Source organism: Nerophis ophidion, linkage group LG04, assembly GCF_033978795.1.
Source record: "Nerophis ophidion isolate RoL-2023_Sa linkage group LG04, RoL_Noph_v1.0, whole genome shotgun sequence".
NCBI classification, from domain to species: domain Eukaryota; kingdom Metazoa; phylum Chordata; class Actinopteri; order Syngnathiformes; family Syngnathidae; genus Nerophis; species Nerophis ophidion.
Window position 1 is genome coordinate 13,874,037 of NC_084614.1, and position 21,485 is coordinate 13,895,521.

The 21,485-nt window shown below is 42.3% G+C and overlaps 2 protein-coding genes across 4 annotated transcripts in view; both read right to left on the reverse strand.

The window, feature by feature from the left end:
* The window catches only part of LOC133550947 (regulation of nuclear pre-mRNA domain-containing protein 1A-like), a 28,554-nt gene extending 25,467 nt beyond the window's left edge, over positions 1–3,087 (reverse strand). For all 3 annotated transcript variants that reach the window (XM_061897128.1, XM_061897127.1, XM_061897129.1), the window contains exon 1: positions 2,722–3,087. In XM_061897128.1, the coding sequence (XP_061753112.1) occupies positions 2,722–2,872 (151 nt within the window). In that variant the 5' untranslated portion in view covers positions 2,873–3,087. The remainder of the gene's footprint in view (positions 1–2,721) is intronic.
* A 2,607-nt stretch (positions 3,088–5,694) lies between these two features.
* The window catches only part of LOC133550948 (uncharacterized), a 29,338-nt gene continuing 13,547 nt past the window's right edge, over positions 5,695–21,485 (reverse strand). Inside the window, exons 8-12 of the mRNA XM_061897130.1 lie at positions 20,179–20,315; positions 19,989–20,105; positions 19,862–19,919; positions 11,232–11,294; positions 5,695–6,964 (exon numbers count right to left, since the gene is read on the reverse strand). Coding sequence (XP_061753114.1) covers positions 6,036–6,964; positions 11,232–11,294; positions 19,862–19,919; positions 19,989–20,105; positions 20,179–20,315 — 1,304 coding nt within the window. The 3' untranslated portion in view covers positions 5,695–6,035. The remainder of the gene's footprint in view (positions 6,965–11,231; positions 11,295–19,861; positions 19,920–19,988; positions 20,106–20,178; positions 20,316–21,485) is intronic.

The following is a 21,485-nucleotide window of genomic DNA, read 5'->3' on the forward strand; positions in this document are numbered from 1 at the left end:
TTATTCACATATGAATAATATAAATACAGTCTATTATACAGCATTATTCACATGTGAATAATATAACCACAGTCTATTATACAGCATTATTCACATGAGAATAATAGAGTGTATTATACAGCATTATTCACAAGTGAATAATATAGTCTATTATAGAGCATTATTCACATGCAAATAATATAGTCAATTATACAGCATTATTCACATATGAATGATATACAGTCTGTGATACAGCATTATTCACATGTGAATAATATAAATACAGTTTATTATACAGCATTATTTACATGTGAAGAATATAAAGTCAATTATATAGCATTATTAACATGTGAATATTATGAATACAGTGTATTATACAGCATTATTCACATGTGAATAATACAGTGTATTATACAGCATTATTCACATGCGAATAATATGGTCTATTATACAGCATTATTCACATGTGAATAATATACAGTCTCTGATACAGCATTATTCACATGTGAATAATATAAATACAGTTTAATACACAGCATTATTCACATGTGAATAATATGAATAGTCAATTATAAAGCATTATTCACATGTGAATATTATGAATACAGTCTATTATACAGCATTATTCACATGTGAATAATACAGTGTATTATACAGCATTATTCACATGTGAATAATATAGCCCATTATTCACATGCAAATAATATAGTCTATTATACAGCATTATTCACATGTGAATAATATACAGTCTCTGATACAGCATTATTCACATGTGAATAATATAAATACAGTTTATTACACGGCATTATTCACATGTGAAGAATATAAATAGTCAATTATACAGCATTATTCACAGGTGAATATTATGAATACAGTCTATTATACAGCATTATTCACATTTGAATAATAGTGTATTATACAGCATTCTTCACGTGAATAATATAGTCTCTGATACAGCATTATTCACATGTGAATAATATAAATACAGTTTATTACACAACATTATTCACATGTGAATAATATAGTCAATTATACAGCATTATTCACATGTGAATATTATGAATACAGTCTATTATACAGCATTATTCACATGTGAATAATACAGTGTATTATTCAGCATTATTCACATGTGAATAATATAGCCTATTATACAGCATTATTCACATGTGAATAATATAAATACAGTTTATTACGCGGCATTATTCACATGTGAAGAATATAAATAGTCAATTATACAGCATTATTCACATGTGAATAATACAGTGTATTATACAGCATTATTCACATGTGAATAATATAGCCTATTATACAGCATTATTCATATGCGAATGATATAGTCTATTATACAGCATTATTCACATATGAATAATATACAGTCTGTGATACAGCATTATTCAAATGTGAATAATATAAATACTTTTTATTATACAGCATTATTCACATGTGAAGAATATAGTCAGTTATAAAGCATTATTCACATGTGAATATTATGAATACAGTCTATTATACAGCAGGGACGGCGTGGCGTGTTGGGAGAGTGATCGTGCGCAACCCGAGGGTCCCTGGTTCAATCCCCACCTAGTACCAACTTCGTCACGTCCGTTGTGTCCTGAGCAAGACACTTCACCCTTGCTCCTGATGGGTGCTGGTTAGCGCCTTGCACCGCAGCTCCCTCCATCAGTGTGTGAATGTGTGTGTGAATGGGTAAATGTGGAAGTAGTGTCAAAGCGCTTTGAGTACCTTGAAGGTAGAAAAGCGCTATACAAGTACAACCCATTTATCATTTATTTATTTTATCATTATTCACATTTGAATATTATGAATACAGTCTATTATACAGCATTAGTCACACGTGAATAATATAAATGCAGACTACTATACATTCAAGTACTGTCAAAAAGGAACATATGCATTATACTTGTTCCACCCCATGGGAGGTGAGGGGAGCAGTGAGCAGCAGCGATGGCTGCGCTGGGGAATCATTTTGGTGATTCCACCACCCTTGATGCTGAGTGTCAAGGGTGAAATCAATGACATTGATATGACCCGTATGGCACTGTTCAACGATGACGTGTCGGCTGACTTTAAGAGAATGTTGATATCGGTCCGGGCTTCACGGTGGCCGAGGGGTTAGTGCGTCTGCCTCACAATAAGAAGTTCCTGCAGTCCTGGGTTCAAATCCAGGCTTGGGATCTTTCTGTGTGGAGTTTGCATGTTCTCCCCGTGAATGCGTGGGTTCCCTCCGGGTACTCCGGCTTCCTCCCACTTCCAAAACCATGCACCTGGGGGATAGGTTGATTGGCAACACTAAATTGGCCCTAATGTGTGAATGTGAGTGTGAATGTTGTCTGTCTATCTGTGTTGGCCCTGCGATGAGGTGGCGACTTGTCCAGGGTGTACCCTGCCTTCCGCCCGATTGTAGCTGAGATAGGCGCCAGTGCCCCCCGCGGCCCCGAAAGGGAATAAACGGTAGAAAATGGATGGATGATATCGGTCCGATATCAACATTGGTTCAATTTTGATATCGGACCGATATCAACTTTATCAGTATCACTCACACGTACATTGCTTCCCCCCCCCCCCATAGTGACAATTAAGTGATGTAAACGTTTTAAACTAAGCCAGAGCATTTGAAAGAAGTGAAGGGGAGTTCTCGAAGCCTGGAAATGATGGTTGACTTAGCACCAGATGCTAGCACGCTTTGTTGGCGCCCCTCACTCCTTACCTGTTCCGACTGCTTACCTTTGACGAGTTCGTTAAACCAGACGTCCACGATGGTCTTGGCGTGTTTCCTGTGATGGATGAGCCACAGCGACAGCGTCTGCACACTTTGCTGGGAGTTGCTGAGCTCGGACAGCTTCTTCTCTAGAGCCGCCTCGGAGAAAGAGGACATGTCGACCACACGCCAAACGTCGCCGTTGCGAGTTTTAACCGACAGCGGCCGCTTCGGTTGCTCCTCTACCGTGTTGTTTGTGGCTGCTGTCTCACTCCAGAAGTCCAATAAACGACAATAAATGCACACTCATCAAAGCAACGCAGCTACCCAACTTCCCAACCGTGTTTACACACCAGCTAGTTAGCCTAGCTTTGCTAGCTCGGCACTTCCGCTTGCTCGTCATGACGCGTTCAATAGTACCGGAAGTAGCTTTTTTTATTTAAAAAAAAAAACAAAACACCGCTGGTTGTGTAACCGAGGGTTTATATAAGTCGCCTATACTGTACAAAACTATAAAATAAAAAGTTTAGTTTTACACGACGACCACTTTATTTTCTCTTTTCGAAACCTCCGCTCCATTCCAACGTGACACCACTTCCACTCTTTTCGCCTTCAAAATAAGAGCACAAGGAATATACCGTATAACAAGAACTTAAAAGGCCTACTGAAATGAGATGTTCTTATTTAAACGGGGATAGCATGTCCATTCTATGTGTCATACGTGATAATTTCACGATACTGCCATATTTTTGCTGAAAGGATTTAGTAGAGAGCATCGACAATAAAGTTTGCAACTTTTGGTCGGTAATAAAAAAGCCTTGCCTGTACCGGAAGTAGCAGACGATGTGCGCGTGACGCCACGGGTTGTGGAGCTGCTCACATCCTCACATTGTTTACAATCACGGCCACCAGCAGCGAAAGCGATTGGGACCAAGAAAGCGACAATTTCCCCATTAATTTGAGGGAGTATGAACGATTCGTGGATGAGGAAAGAGAGAGTGAAGGACTAGGAAAAAAAAAAAGAAAAAGACAGGGCAGTGGGAGCGATTCAGATGTTATTAGACACATTTACTAGGATAATTCTGGAAAATCCTTTATCTGCTTATTGTGTTACTAGTGTTTTAGTGAGATTATATAGTCATACCTGAAAGTCGGAGGGGTGTGGCCACAGGTGTGTTCACCGCCAGTGTCTACGAGGGAAGCCGCATTTCTCGACAAGGCGAAGCGAAGGCAGCCGGTCGGGCCGGGTTGAGCTTTTTTTTCCCCCCCCTCCTCCACGGTGGAAGCATCCCACGTTCAGGGGCGGCCGGTCGGAGGAGGGAAGGGAGTCCGCAACTGCCTCTTTGACAGGTGCACGAGGAACGACGCAAGCTCCGCTCATGTTTACGGTAAGAGCCGACTTATTAGCACAATTTTCTCACCGAAACCTGCCGGTTGACATGTGGTAGAGAACCATGTTTGCTTGACCTATCTGTTCCATAGTAAAGCTTCACCTTCGGGAATGTAAACAAGGAAACACTGGCTGTGTTTGTGTTGCTAAAGGCAGCCACAATACACCGCTTACCACCTACATCTTTCTACTTTGACGTCTCCATTATTAATTGAACAAATTGCAAAAGATTCAGCAACACAGATGTCCAGAATACTGTGTAACTATGTGATTAAAGCAGATGACTTATAGCTGGGATCGGGGCTGGAACAACATGTCCGCTACAATCCGTGACGTCACGCGCACGCGTCATCATTCCGCGACGTTTTAAACAGGATACTTCGCGGAAAATTTAAAATTGCAATTTAGTAAACTAAAAAGCCGTATTGGCATGTGTTGCAATGTTAATATTTCATCATTGATATATAAACTATCAGACTGCGTGGTCGGTAGTAGTGGCTTTCAGTAGGCCTTTAACATCACAAAGAAGCAAAACCATAAAAATAGGCTACACTTGTTTTAAATGTTGGCTCTAAAGTGGAAGTGTATCAAATTCAACAAAAAACAGCAACTAAAGCATTTGACTTGTTTTAAAAATTTTACTTTTCTAGTTTATGTCGCCGAGGATCTGACTACCAAGTGCCCTGCCTTCGGCTGCCGCCCAGCCCACATCGCGCCCGACCTCTATGGCCCCTGCTACGGGTGGTGAGCCCATTGGAGGTGGGGCCCACGTTGCCTCTTCGGGCTGTGCCCATGGAAACAGGCCTCACCTCCGGGCCTGGCTCCAGAGGGGGGCCCCGGTGACCCGCGTCCAGGCGACGGAAATCTGGGTCTTGGTTTGTTTTCTTGATAGAGGTCTTCGAGCTGCTCTTTGTCTGATCCCTCACCTAGGACCTATTTGTCTTGGAAGACCCTACCTTCTCTCCCTTAGAGATAGGGTGAGAAGCTCTGCCATCCACATGGAGAGGAGCTAGATGAGGTGGTTCGGGCATCTGGTCAGGATGCCACCCGAACCCCTCCCAAGTGAGGTGTTTAGGGCACGACCGACCGGTAGGAGGCCAACGGGGAAGACCCAGGACACTTTGGGAAGACTATGTGTCCCGGTTGGCCTGGGAACGTTCGGGATCGCCCGGGAAGAGCTGGACAAAGTGGCTGTGGAGACGAAAGTATGGGCTTCCTTGCTTAGGCTGCTGCCCCCGAGACCCGACCTCTGATAAGCGAAATAAGGTGGATGGATGGACAGTAAGACATCAGTAATTAATATATGAGTATGTATCATACTGTACATATTATGTAAATATTACGTATATATGTTATACCTGCATTGTCCTTTCCATCTTTTCCATCATTTGTAACTGAGCTACTGCGTGGAACAATTTCCTTTGTGGATCATTAAAGTTTGTCTAAGTCTAATTCCATCCATCCATTTTCTACCGCTTGTCCCTTTTTGGGGTTGCGGGGGGTGCTGTAGCCTATCTCGGCTGCATTAGGGCTGAAGGTGGAGTACACCCTGGACAAGTCTTAATACAGTTTTTAAAAATCCCCTAAGTAAACAGGCACCAAGTCGTCACACACTTCTGATGGTTTATATAGGAAATGCAAATTGAACAAAATTTTAGCATTACAGAACGTTTCCATCTGAACACACAAACGCACCATCAGGCGACACACATGATGCAACACCCAAAATGTGTTCAATGTCCATTTTCACATTTGTAGGAGTTATGTGGACAACTATACTGGACCCATGGTGAAAATTGCCTTAAAATTATAACAGTCAAACAGTGTCCCTTTTTACTTCTCCACATTGTGGCAAATAGATTGATCTTTTCCCTCAAACCAAATGAAAGTAAACAAACAAAAAAAGTGTCAATCCAAGTAAATATTGGTATTTTGTCAGAGCTGGTGGCTTCAGAGAGCTGGCCCAGGTGGGACAGATGCATTCAGGTGAGCACCCCAGTGTCCGCCTGGGTGTGGACAGTAAGGCGAGGGCTGTGATCCCCAGGGCGACGTGTTATAACCCTGGTACACCTGCCCTTGACCAAATTGGACGTCCTGGTAGGCCACAGGTTGAGTCCAGTAGGTCTGGTCCGCCTGGGCGGGCCCGCTTTGGAATTGCGTGTATGTCTGATATCGCTCCTGCTTGATCCCGTGAATGTGGACGCTGTGTCCCGCCGGGGCCGTGCCGTTGCCATGGGCAGCGGGGGGGTAAACGAAGGGAGGCGGCATCTTCTGGGCGTTGAGGTGGTGCCCAGCGGTGACCATAGCGACACTGCTGATGCCGTGTGACGTGGACGGGGCGGTGGGCTGATGCCGGTAGTCAAAGTGGCACGCGGTGGCGGGAACGTCCGAGTGAGCGTTCCCACTCGGGCGTGAGGAAGAGTTGTAAAACTGCAAGGCGTAGTCCTCTTTGTGCGAGAAGGCGTGGCTGTAGGCGGACCACTCGGCGCCCGGCGCACCACTTTGCCACTCGTTCATGCAGTTCGTCCCCGGGTTTGTGTCGTCCATGTTGGGCTGACCGACGTAGTGCTCCACAGCCAAGTCAGCCGGAACGTATCGATCCTCGCCAAGACTCACGTTGAAGGACTGGCTCTCGGCAAGCGGCTCAGAGTTTATGTTCAAACCGGGCACCTCCGACTCCAAATTAGGCTCAGCATTTTGAGATTTGGGCCACGGGACCGGCGAGCCGGGCGGGCTCTCCTGGCTGAAAGAGGTCCTCTCCAGCAGCAGCGGACCTTCAGTAAGAGGCAGGCTTACCTTGAACACGGTGGGTTTCGCCTCCGTCCTTTTCTTCCGGCTGTGACTCTCCCGATGTTTGGGCGGCCTGTTGACCCTTGAACCTTGGAGGACAAAATCACCACGACACGTTGAAGAGTCCACAATGGAACATAGTCAACTATGTAAGTAGAGATGGCATTCAAAAACCGGTTCCCAGTGTATCCCTTCCTTGGAATCGCTTGCCTTTTTCTTTTATTTAAACAATCCTCTAACACAGGGGTCGGGAACCTTTTTGGCGGAGAGAGCCATGAAAGCCAAATATTTAAAAATGTATTTCCGTAAGAGCCATATAATATTTAATAACACTGAACACAACTAAACGCGTGCATTTTTAAGTAAGACCAACATTTCTAGAGTATAATAGGTTTCTTATTCTTTGTAATAACATTGTTATTCTGAAGCTAACTGTGGTGGGGGCGTGGCCCGTGGGCCTGCTGCAAACTTGGGTGTCCCAGGACCGGCCTCGAAATCAGTGACAGGTGCGTAGATGGCCCACCTGGACCTTGTTATCTAATCACCTGTCGCTCTGTTATAAGCAGCAGCCAGGAGGAGAGACGGGGTGGAGGCTGGAGCCAGAGCGCGAGCGAGAGAAAAAAAATACAATTGCCGGAAAGCAACTGAGAACCTATTGAAAAATAAAACAATAATGTAACCCTGAAAAGGGCTCCCATGTCGGTGCTTGGTGGTCTGAAGAACCCCCAGGAGGGCAAGCCCCACACTAACCAATAATAAATAAATTACTACTTACCATTAACGCAACTTCTTGAACATAAAAAAGCATGAGAATTTTTTATATTTTGAACGTTATTTTTAACAATGTGATTACAAGTGGAATTATTTATTACTTATCGTGTTAAGGAATGTCAGCTCAGATTTATCCGAGAGCCAGATACAGTCATCAAAAGAGCCACATCTGGCTCTAGAGCCATAGGTTCCCTACCCCTGCTCTAACACAAGGGTCGGGAACCTTTTTGGCTGAGAGAGCCATGATAGCCGAATACTTTTAAATGTATTTCCGAGAGAGCCATATCATATTTTTTAACACTGAATACAACTAAATGCGTGCATTTTTTAAGTAAGAACGACATTTTTAGAGTATAGTAAGTCTTTAATTATTTTTAATAACATTGTTATTTCTTGAACAGGTGCGGAAGAAAACGGATGGATGGATTAAAAGGCATGAGATTGTTTTAGATTTTGAACGTTATTTTTAACAATGTGATTACCAGCGGAATTATTCATTACTTATCGTGTTAAGCAATGTCAGCTAAGATTTATCTGAGAGCCAGATGCAGTCATCAAAAGAGCCATAGGTTCCCTACCCCTGCCGTAACAATTCTTGCGAGTGGAAATATCACCCAAGGTGCGTAATCACGTCAGACAGCAAAATGGCGCTCATGCCGTGTAAACACTCCAAAATGGGGCTACATTTTACAAGAAAATAATTGCAACAGACCAACTTGTAATACCGTAAGTTCCGGACTACAAGCCACTACTTTTTCCTACACTTTAAACACTGCGGCCTATAAAACAGTGCGGCTGATCTATGGATTTTTCTTCGCAGACGTCAGCAAAGCAAAAAGATTTCCAACAAAACAAGCAAAGACGAAAATAATTGCGACAGACCTACTTGTAATACCGTAAGTTCCGGACTACAATCCACTACTTTTTCCTACGCTTTAAACACTGCGGCCTATAAAACAGTGCGGCTGATCTATGGATTTTTCTTCGCAGACGCGTCAGCAAAGCAAAAAGATTTCCAACAAAACAAGCAAAGACATTGAAATAGTGTGTTATCGTTTGTGCCATGGTGCCATCTTTTGGACGAGTTGGCTCAATGCAGGTGCTGCTGTGCTCCCTTCGTTTAGACTACTGCAATGCCCTGTATGTAGGCATTAGTCAGGCCTCCCTCGCCCGCCTGCAGCTCGTGCAGAACTCTGCTGCTCGTCTGCTAACACAGACCCGCAGACGTGAGCACATCACCCCTATATTAGAGTCTCTTCACTGGCTCCCTGTGCGTTACCGAATCAAATTTAAACTCCTTCTATTTGCTTTTAAATGTCTAAACAACCTCGTGCCAACATATCTCTCCGACCTCCTTCAGCCTTACTGCCCCCCGATCCCTAAGATCAGCCGATCAGCTGCTACTGACGATCCCTGACACAAGGTTGAAGCTAAGTGGTGACAAAGCTTTTTCCGCTGCTGCTCCCAAGCTCTGGAACGACCTACCTCTGAGTGTTAGACAAGCCTCCTCTCTTCTTGTTTTTAAATCTCTCTTAAAAACATACTTTTATTCCATGGCTTTTAACACTGAGTTATTATCCATCCTGCAATGGCACCCCATAATACACCTGCTGTGAACCTGTTTTTATGTTTTATTTATTTATTTTTTATCGTGTTCTGTTTGTGTTGTGTTTGCTTGCTTCTCGTATTATCTTTTAACCTGCCCATTGTAAAGCACTTTGGCTACCCCTGTGGTAAATGTGCTCTATAAATAAAGTTGATTTGATTTGATTCTGTTTAGAGCAGGTGTTTCGAACAGGTTGAATTCGGCCAGCAAGGCGAGTTTGCTAAGTACAAAAACGAGCTGCTGTTCTAAATGTCCCCCCTGGATGTCGCAATAGCAATCTGGGTATAAACAAAAGGCACATATGGCACTGTTCATATGGCAGACTAATGCACAATACCTTCTTTCGTTGTAAATGATCTATTTTAAGGATAAAATAAAGAAATAGTAAGATGCAAAGACTTAAGTCAACATGACCATCTTTGTAGTTAGTTCTATGCAGGGCTCGCAATTGGTTAACGGAGTGATGCGCACCCTGAACTCCTTTGTAAAAATGTGTTTCTCTACATTTGTTTGCTTTGTTTTATTTTATGTTTAAATGTTCACACTGGTTAACTTTGTAATTATGTTACCTAACATTTGGCTATCATGGTGTCATTTTGACAATAGGAATACTTGAATGATGATAAATGAATGTGTTGTGGCAGTTGCAGATGTCAGCAATGCGGCGGTTTGAGTAAACACCCGATTGCTTTTCCAAACAGGTTTTGAAAGAACCGCCAACATGAGAATGTTAAACAGGAAGTGCTTAAAGTTTAATGGCTGTTTAAAAACATTGAGACAATGTTTAAGTCTATTGTGTTCGTCATGGTGTTTTTGAAACTACACCGATGTTTTCCTTTTGAAACTACACCAATAATTTTCCTTTTGAAACTACACCCATCTTTTCCTCAGAACTTTTAACTAACTTGGAGTGTTTTGTCAAAAGGATTACTTGTAATGTGTGAATTTTCACATTGTGCTTGTTCTATTTTCGAACGAAATAACAAAAATATCTGCAGTTGTCGGGATAGACTTTCCTCATTGCGGCCCCTGGTTGAGAGCTTTCAACCGGAAGTAGAAGTGCCATTTCATCTTCTAGCCGCCCGTAGCGTTTCTGCTCGTATCGATCCTTCATTCGTCACTCTTAGCAACATGAGTAAGTTTTACAATAAAATTCAGTAAAATCTTACTTCCTAAAGCGTCCCCTGTGTGACATCTGCTGGAGTGTTTTCATGCATATTAGTGCGTGCTATCGAAATGGTAATCAAGCTAGCGTCGGTAGCATTAGCTAATTATAACAACAATAACACGTTGTTAGTGTCTGTTGAATACTAATGGTAAAATTCTAAACTGTATGGCTGCTTGGGCAGAAAAATTCATAAATTAGCCGTTCCGTTTTATAAGCCGGAGGGTATAAAGCGTAGGAAAAAAGTAGCGGCTTATTGTTCGGAATTTACAGTACATCTAATTTTTTCTCGTACGCTGTAAAAAATTTCAAAAACTGTAGCTTTTACAGCTACTTCGACAGAAAAAAAAAAAAAGTGGTAGAATTTTTTAAATTTATGCATGTTGTAAAAACCGTAAAATTTACCGTAAAATCCATTGTCATTTTTATAATTTGATAAATAACTTGCTTAAAAATCTCAAGTCACGCATATATTCAGGTATTTATAAGACATTAAAAATGTGTGGAAAGTTTAATGAATTTGTTGCAATATTAGATGATATCAAAAGTTTCAAAGATATGCAATTTCATGCAGTCCATACATTAAAAAAAAAAAATCAAATAAAAAGGTACTTTATGGACATATTTGTGGGCCATATAAAATGATGTGTTGAGACAGATCTGGCCCCGGACCTTGAATTTGACACCTGTGTTCTAAAATAAACCAAACTGATACTAATCCACCTTTTTGTCCTTATTTTTGGATAAGGGAACCGTTCAACAAATCGAAACTGGTAAAATCTTATCGATTCCCATCCCTGTTTGTAAGACACACCTTTGTTGGCTTTATTCCACCTGCGGGTGTTGGGGTAGTTCCTCTTCCAAAGCCTTTTGATGCCTGCAAAAAGAAAAAAAAGAAAAAAGCCAGAGAAGAACAAAAGCATGAAATGGTAACATCTATCATGCACGAGCACTGTGGAATTTGACTGACAACTATTTCCAGTCGATGCATTTAAACTAGAGGCGCTCATTTTTAATTTTTTTTAATTTTCTTTAAAACACGTAGTAGTGATGTGCGGATTGATACTCAAATATCGGTAGCGCCGATACCAGATCTTTATGCTTTAATACAGGGTGCGTACAGATGTGAGCAAATCTAAAGTGATGCCACATCCTTATATTTATTTTATTTTAAATCCTCATCTCACTCCAGCACTTACCGGCAGTTAAAATTTGAGTGTGATGTAAGCTTGGACCTTAAATCCTACTGAATAGCTCTTAATCTTCTTCCCTTTATGAGATTTCAAATTACCGGTATTAAAATCAGCCTCCTCCATTTTGAAAACGTTGACAGGGGAAGTGTCACTCGTGACGTCACGAGTTTGACCAGGTGGTAATACTAAGCATGCGCTAATTATTTTGCGAAGCGAGTTTGACCCGGCAGTAATTAAAGGCAGGCGCATACTATATGCCCTGCGGCAATTCAAGGAAATACGGTGTATGTTTTTTTCCTTCTTTATTATGCATTTCCGGCATGTGCGACGTATACTTCAAAGCGACTTATAATCCGAAAAATACGGTATTTGTATTTAATTTTTCTGCAGTAGCGGCAGCTGAAGTTGCAGTTGTTATGCCCGTTTGATTATAGACTCTTACTGACACCTTGTGGCGGTAAGAAAATACTACGCTTGATTTGTTTGGGAATTTCCGGGTAGACGATGTCAGTACAGTTCATGAGACAATTGAGAAGTAGACAAGTTGTGTTAGCTCTTACAAGCCTTGGAAAATATAGGTCTGTAAGTAAACCGTTTAACTTGTTTATATAAGTCAATATTAAGGTGGAAAGTGGTTAAATTTGATACCAAGATGTTTATTGAAAAACGATTTTTGTACAGTCTTAAACGGGAACATTATCACCAAACCTATGCAAGCGTCAATATATACCTTGATGTTGCAGAAAAAAGACCATGTATTTTTTTAACCGATTTACGAACTCTAAATGGGTGAATTATGGAAAATTAAACGCCTTTCTGTTTATCGGTCTTTTAGCGATGACGTCAGAACGTGACGTCACCGGGGTAACACACCCGCCATATTCATTTTCACATTACAAACACCGGGTGTCAGCTCTGTTATTTTCCGTTTTTTCAACTATTTTTTGGAACCTTGGAGACATCATGCCTCGTCGGTGTGTTGTCGGAGGGTGTAACAACACTAACAGGGAGGGATTCAAGTTGCACCACTGGCAAGAAATCTGCCGCCAGACCCCCATTGAATGTACCAAAGTGTCTTCACATTTGACCGGCGATGCTAAGAGACATGGCACAGAGATGTATGGATAACCTGCAGATGCATTTGCAATGATTAAGTCAACAAAATCACAAAGGTGAGTTTGGTTGATGTTGTTGACTTATGTGCTAATCAGACATATTTGGTCACGGCATGACTGCCAGCTAATCGATGCTAACATGCTACGCTAATCGATGCTAACATGCTATTTACGCTAGCTGTATGTACATTTGAAACTAGATACCCACATTTAATGCGAAACAAACACTTACCAATCGACGGATTTAAGTTGCTCCAGTGTCACAAGATGCGTAAGTCCTGATCGTTTGGTCTGCACATTTTACCGGCGATGCTTATAAGGCAGCCATGCTATGGGCCACTTGATTAGGTACACCCACGGTATGGCCGAATAGCGTCAATAGCTATTCGCTCAAATGCTTCAATTTCTTCTTCAATTTCGTTTTCGCTATCTGCCTCCATACTCCGATCATCTGTTTCAATACATGCGTAATCTGTTGAATCGCTTAAGCCGCTGAAATCCGAGTCTGAATCCGAGCTAATGTCGTTATATCTTGCTGTGGTAACCGCCATGTTGTTTGTATTGGCAGCACTGTATGACGTCACAGGGAAATGGATAGTGGTTTCGAAGATAGGGAAAATAAGGCACTTTAAAGCTTTATTTAGGGATATTCCGGGACCGGTAAAATTTTGAAAAAAAATTCAAAAAATACAACAAGCCTCTGGGATCTGATTTTTATTGTTTTTAGCCCCTTTGAAATTGTGATAATGTTCCCCTTTAATGGATGTTTTGCGGATTTGAAATGCCTGCCAGTCATATATTTCCACCATCAAAATAGTTTCAACACTCAGCAGTATTTGTTTGATGATAGTGCTGTATAAATTTGTGTAAAGCTAATATTTACATATTGTATATTACAGCTCAGTATGTTATTTGAATCACATAGCTTATACATTTGTCATTGTGTGTATTTCAGTTTTACAAAAAAGTAAAGTGCAAGACAAAAGTAAGCAAGATCAACAGATCCTAAATGGATTCATCTGCTTTGGAACTTTATTAGAACGTCTTTGATTGTTTGTTAGCTGTCTGCCAAGCTGTATAACCTCAACACATAGAGTGAGGGCAGAATAGTCACGCCAAAGGAAATTTGACAAGGTTAACTGCAACCTGCCTTTAATGGCCGACTTATGATCAGAGATTGAATCGCATTGATGCACATTGAGCAAAGTTTGGATGATTTTTGCACATGCTGCAGAACGCCTCTCTGGGTTCACCATCAACAAGCTTTAATCTGGTTTAGAAAAGTTGGCCAGCCAGCAACTTTTGCTGAAATGTGCTTTTCCCCCCGACATGTGTTCATTTTCGCGATTTCACCACAGCATGTTGACAGGATATAGAGAAATTATTAAAGGGGAACTGAACTTTAAGGGAATTTACAATCCTTATGTAAGACAAGAAGACAAGGAATGGCAAAGTTTGGGCCCCCAGAGCCGTAGTTGATATATGCTAAATGTTAGCATGCTAGATTTTAAACCAATGTTTCCGCCATACACCTCAGTGTTACTATGCTAACTGTTAGCATAGTAACTTTTAAAAACAAATTTTACAACCGTGGTATAATTTGGTACTTGACATATACTAAGTTAGCAAGGTAGCTTTTTAGCCAATTTTGTCCCCAATTCACCTTATAGTCCTAATAGTCTTACAGACACAACACATGTTAAAGTTTTACTACTGTTCAACCCAGAGTCATAACTTGGTACTTGAAATATGCTAACTGTTAGCATGCAAACGTTAACATGCCAACTTTTTCTGCCATAATATTAACTTGGTACATTAAAATATATTATTAACTGTTAGCATATTAACTTTTTAAACTTACTTTACAACTGTTTACCCCATTGTCATATAACATTGCACTCCATCCATCCATCTTCTTCCGCTTATCCGAGGTCGGGTCGCGGGGGCAACAGCCTAAGTAGGGAAACCCAGACTTCCCTCGCCCCAGCCACTTCGTCTAGCTCTTCCCGGGGGATCCTGAGGCGTTCCCAGGCCAGCCGGGAGACATAGTCTTCCCAACGTGTCCTGGGTCTTCCCCGTGGCCTCCTACCGGTTGGACGTGCCCTAAACACCTCCCTAGGGAGGCGTTCGGGTGGCATCCTGACCAAATGCCCGAACCACCTCATCTAGCTCCTCTCGATGTGGAGGAGCAGCGGCTTTACTTTGAGTTCCTCCCGGATGGCAGAGCTTCTCATCCTGTTTCTAAGGTAGAGCCCCGCCACACGGCGGAAGAAACTAATTTCGGCAGCTTGTACCCGTGATCTTATCCTTTCGGTCATGACCCAAAGCGCATGACCATATGTGAGGATGGGAACGTAGATCGACCGGTAAATTGAGAGCTTTGCCTTCCGGCTCAGCTCCTTCTTCACCACAACGGATCAGTACAACGTCCGCATTACTGAAGACGCCGCACCGATCCACCTGTCGATCTCACGATCCACTCTTCCCTCACTCGTGAACAAGACTCCGAGGTACTTGAACTCCTCCACTTGGGGCAGGGTCTCCTCCCCAACCCGGAGATGGCATTCCACCCTTTTCCGGGCGAGAACCATGGACTCGGACTTGGAGGTGCTGATTCTCAGTCCGGTCGCTTCACACTCGGCTGCGAACCGATCCAGTGAGAGCTGAAGATCCCGGTCAGATGAAGCCATCAGGACCACATCATCTGCAAAAAGCAGAGACCTAATCCCGCGGTCACCAAACCTGAACCCCTCAACGCCTTGACTGCGCCTAGAAATTCTGTCCATAAAAGTTATGAACAGAATCTGTAACAAAGGACAGCCTTGGCAGAGTCCAACCCTCACTGGAAATGTGTTCGACTTACTGCCGGCAATGCGGACCAAGCTCTGGCACTGATCGTACAGGGAGCGGACCGCCGCAATAAGACAGTCTGATACCCCATACTCTCTGAGCACTCCCCACAGGACTTCCCGAGGGACACGGTCGAATGCCTTCTCCAAGTCCACAAAGCACATGTAGACTGGTTGGGCAAACTCCCATGCACCCTTAAGAACCCTGCCAAGAGTATAGAGCTGGTCCACAGTTCCACGACCAGGACAAAAACATTGCACTCAACATTTGCTAACTTTTAGCATACTACTATTAGCATGCAAATTTTTTAGCCGATTTTGACACCATACACCCCAGAGTTGTATAAGTTGGTACTCGACATATACTGTTAGCATGCTAACTTTTTTAGTCAATTTACCCGGCATACACCGCATTGACAGGGTGAAGGCATGGAGCGGTTGGGAGAGCGGCCGTGCCAGCAACCTGAGGATTCCTGGTTCAATCCCCACCTCGTCACGTTGGTTGTGTCCTTGAGGAAGACACTTCACCCTTGCTCCTAATGGGTAGGGTTAGGACCTTGCATAGCAACTTCCGCAATCAGTGTGTGTGAATGGGTGAATGTGGAAATAGTGTCAAAGCGCTTTGAGTACCGGTACCTTGAAGGTAGAAAAACGCTATACAAGTATAACCCATTTACCATTGATATCATATAACTTGTTACAAGACACATTATTTGTCAGCATGCTGACTTTTAAAACTGTTTACGCCAAACTCAATACTGCTAATGCTAACGTTAGGCGCTAACCTTTTAGCCAATTTGCCCAGCATACACCACTTTGTCATACCACTAGGTCAGAGGTCAGCAACCCAAAATGTTGAAAGAGCCATATTGGTCCACAAATACAAAAACAAATCCGTCTGGAGCCGCAAAAAAATAAAAGCCATATTACATACAGATAGTGTGTCATGAGATATAAATTGAATTATGAGGACCTAAAGGAAACTAAATGAGCTCAAATATAGCTACAAATGAGGCATAATGATGCAATATGTACATATAGCTAGCCTAAATAGCATGTTAGCATCGATTAGCCTGCAGTCATGCAGTGACCAAATATGTCTGATAAATATGAAATATGTCTCCACACAAGTCAATAATATCAACAAAACTCACCTTTGTGCATTCACGCACAACGTTAAAAGTTTGGTGGACAAAATGAGACAGAAAAAGAAGTGGCATAAAACACGTCTTAGAAAGTCGGAGAAAGTTATACATGTGAACAAACTACGGTGAGTTCAAGAACGTTCAAAATTAGTAGGACAAATACTCGAATCAGTGAAGCATGTTTTACATAAACAGTGTGCTTTATAACAATTAGGGAGTTTTGTGTCATGTTTGTCCTCCTACACAAACTATATTAAAACAAAAAATATGTTTTTTTCCTCTCATCTTTTTCCATTTTTTATACATTTTTGAAAAAGAGAGCCACTAGGGCGGTGCTAAAGAGCCGCGTGCAGCTCCAGAGCCGCGGGTTGCCAACTCCCGAACTAGGTAAACGACGTGTTAATTGTTAGCATGCTAACTTTTAACACATTTTACAATGGTTTACCATACAGTCAAACCTTGGTACATGAGGTATGCCTACTGTTAACATGTTAATGTTTTAGCCAATTTTGCCACAATACACCACATACCGTATTTAAAACCTCTTCTCACTCCTGCGCTTTCCAAAGGCATGCGGTAAAAATTTGAGTGTGATGTAAGCTTGGACCTTAAATCCTACTGAATAGCTCTTAATCTTCTTCCCTTTATGCGATTTCAAATTACCGGTATTGAAATCAGCCTCCTCCATTTTGAAAATGATGACAGGGGAAGTGTCACTCGTGACATCACGAGTTTGACCAGGCGGTAATACTTAGCATGCGCTAATTATTTCAAAACCTCTTCTCACTCCGACACTTACCAAAGGTATTCAGTAAAAATTTGAGTGTGATGTAAGCTTGGACCTTAAATCCTACTGAATAGCTCTTAATCTTCTTCCCTTTATGCGATTTCAAATTACCGGTATTGAAATCAGCCTCCTCCATTTTGAAAATGATGACAGGGGAAGTGTCACTCGTGACATCACGAGTTTGACCAGGCGGTAATACTAAGCATGCGCTAATTATTTTGGGAAGCAAATTTGACCCGGCAGTAATTCAAGGCAGGCGCATACTATATGCACTGCGGCAATTCGAGGAAATACGGTATTCCAACTGTTAGCCTGCTAACTTTTTAGCTAATTTCACAACCATACACTTTAAAGTCACATAACCTAATATATGCTGACATTAGCATGCTAATATTTTTTGATAATTTTTACAACCGTTTTACCCTAGAGTTGTATAACACGGTACTTGATATTCCGTATTTCCTTGAATTGCCGCCGGGCCGCTAAATAATTAAAAACCTCTTCTCACTCCTGCGCTTACCAAAGGCATGCGGTAAAAGCAATATGCGCTAATTATTTTTAAACCTTTTCTCACTCCGGCGCTTACCAAAGGCATGCAGTAAATTTAGGCCTGCGCTCATACATTTGAGTGTGATGTAAGGATACCATCATGAAAAGCACATTCAATAAAAAAAAACGTTAATGTACGGGAGCCTGTAAAGGACTGTAATTTACCTTGGGGGGATGCTCCAATTATTCACTATTTACCCAACAAATCTAGTCTAAGAGAGAGTGAGAGGAGACGGCTTATATAGTTGAACAATTTACAATATACACCACATAAACATACAATAACCAGACAATAATAAACACACATTAATTACACTCACACACTCGTCCCCCCTCAAAACGCTAACTCCCCAACTCGCGCTGTCCACTTCCCTCGCAGCAATGTAGCCACGATAGCACACAACTAAACTCTTTATAATGTTCCACACTTGCTCTCCAAATAGTAAACAGTCACAGGGGAGAGGGTCTCTTTAACAAACTTAACTAATACGTGACTAAACTTGCCGTTCGTTAAGTCACTGTGCAGCAAACAAACACACGTGCGAGCTGCGGTTAGCACACCCGCCCCATTACTGGCAATGTGAGTGCCCAAACGTCCTAAACTTTAACGAGTGCAACTTATAAACTGTCACTTATAACACACTGAAATAGGAAGCTTACAGTGGTTATTTCTCTGAACTGCAACCGTGGTGAACTATCTCCCGTGTAGTATTACCGACGCTACGTTGCTTGTTAATGCCGGAGCTCTTTTAACACTTTAACGTGCCGGCGGAAACGGAACTGCCCGTAACCAAAGCAACCGAAGCCATAGCAACGGTTATACAACTTAAAGAAAGACATTTTACCTTTCCAAACGACACATATGAAATAGAAATAAATAATAATAATTACACCCTTAACAGAAACGATCTCCTATTTGTAGAACTAAAGGGAACAATTACATAAATATGCAAACATTCAGAGCAGTTAATATGCAGCATAAAAAATGCAAAAGGCCTTAAAATGCCACAACACTCAGTCACCGTAAGTAAGTACCCAAAATAAAGACTCGACATAATTATAAATTCAATCGGATCAGAAACATTGGAGGTAACGGGATTAAAACCCGATGCTAACCGCCCATAGAAAATACATGGGTACGGCTAGAAGCTACTATTAGCAAACAAATTCACTTACCAACTCGGCTTAATATCTTAACATCGCCACACTCTCTCATCGCAACTTGGGCCCTGAAGGTCGGCACCTATAAGTTTACAATTAGTTGCAAAATGTTGGACGGTTGTTTTTACAATATGCAGGCAAACGACAACATACCGGCTTCAGATGTCCCCACGTTTAGCCACAGCACCTGGCAGCCATCTTGGAATGCTGGATTATATCAATCAATCAATCAATGTTTACTTATATAGCCCTAAATCACTAGTGTCTCAAATAGAGCGCGATAGGCTGCAGCGGGTCACGTGAGCGCCTGTGTTAAACTCGCGAGATTAAACGTGGAAACGGCGCAGGTAATATATCAGGAAATACGGCTTATTTCCCACCCGTGTTACACACTCGTGACGTGACGCATATGACCGGCGGTAAACCGAGGCATGCGCTAATTATTTTGCAAAACAAGTTTGACCCGGCGGTAAAAGGAGGCATGCGGATAACTTATACCCGGCGGCAATTCAAGGAAATACGGTATGCTAAGTCCGAGCATGCTAACTTTTTATGCCCAGCAAGTGGATGTTCATAAACTGTAAGTGAGACCATAATGACTACTAACTCTTTGAAGTACAAATCAAAGTATGCATGCGTACTTACACCAGTTGTAGCCTTTATTTGGGAGGAGGCCGCAAAGGAACGGGGGTGCGCTGACCACCTGCGAACACAACAAGGCTTGAAAGAACGTGGTCACAAGCGGAGTGAGGTGGGTTTTGCAAGCGTTTACCTCCATGTCTCCTCTTCCCTCCTCGCGCTCCACCTGCCTGGCCAGCGACTGAAGAAGCTTACCATTGGTGTGAACATCGAGTCCCATGACCTCCACCTGCTCATGACGAGTTTCCATCTAGGCACAGACCTTCGTGTTGAACCTCACGCTCCCTCAGCCAGATGTGTCTCTCACACGCTCTCAAACTGACCAGGTAGTTGAAGACATGAGCCGAGCTGCTGACGTGCTCAATTAAAGCCCACTTGTTGACTCGCGTGCAGCAGCAGTGGCACAGGAAACAAGCGGTGTAGCCGTCGTCGCCGATGCACTCAGACACTCTGTGAAGACCTGTGGCAGCCAAAGTTTGATATTTTACATTTCTATTCTGCTCCAGTAGCTGGAAATAGCCAGCTAGCTCATGTAGGCTAAGCAGAGGCTAGCTGGAGCTACATTTTACAGCATAGCCAACTCACGAGCCCATGTAGGCTAAACTGAGGCGACATGGGCTATACATATATTAAAATATATACATCAATATATACATAATTAGACATGTATATACACATATACCGTATTTCCTTGAATAGCCGCCGGGCATGTAATTAGCGCCTGCCTTGGATTACTGCCGGGCAAAACTCATTCAACAAATTAATAAGCGCATGCTTACTTTTATCGCCGGGTCAAATTTGTGACGTCAGGAATGACGCACTATTGTCGTTTTTTTTCAAAATGGTGGAGGAGGTTGTTTTTTTTTGCTTTAACTGTGTGTAAACCAGGGGTCTTGTTCCACAGCCATACAGATCACACTAATGGTTGTGATATAAAACAATTTTAACACTCTTACTAATATGCGCCACACTCCGTGAACCCACACCAAATAAGAATAACAAACACATTTCTGGAGAGTATTGGCTCTGTGGCACATTATAAACGCAGCATAGGGATTACCCATAATGCCGTGTATCCGTGACTTTTGGATATATTATATACGCGCCCCCCGCCTCTCCGTGCGTCAGTTAAGGTGGGCAGGGTTGGGGGCGCGTGTATAATATATCTAAGAGTCACGGATACACGGCATTATGGGTAATCCCTATGCTGCGTTTATAATGTGCCACAGAGCCAATACTCTCCAGAAATGTGTTTGGTGTGGGTTCACAGAGTGTGGCGCATATTATTAAGAGTTTTAAAGTTGTTTGTATCACAACCATCAGTGTAAAAGGTATGGCTGTTGACCAAGTATGTATTGCAATCTCGTATAAGAAGCAGCGAAATGCATGCGTCGGGCCGGCACGCAGACAGCATGGTGTAAAAGAGGGCGCGATGACATGTTGTAGAGCAGTGGTTCTCAAATGGGGGTACATGTACCCCTGGGGGTACTTGAAGGTATACCAAGGGGTACTTGAGATATTTTTCTAATATTCTAAAACTAGCAACAATTTCAACATCTTTTATAGATATATTTATTGAATAATACTTCAACAAAATATGAATGTAAGTACATAACCTGTGAAAACAAAT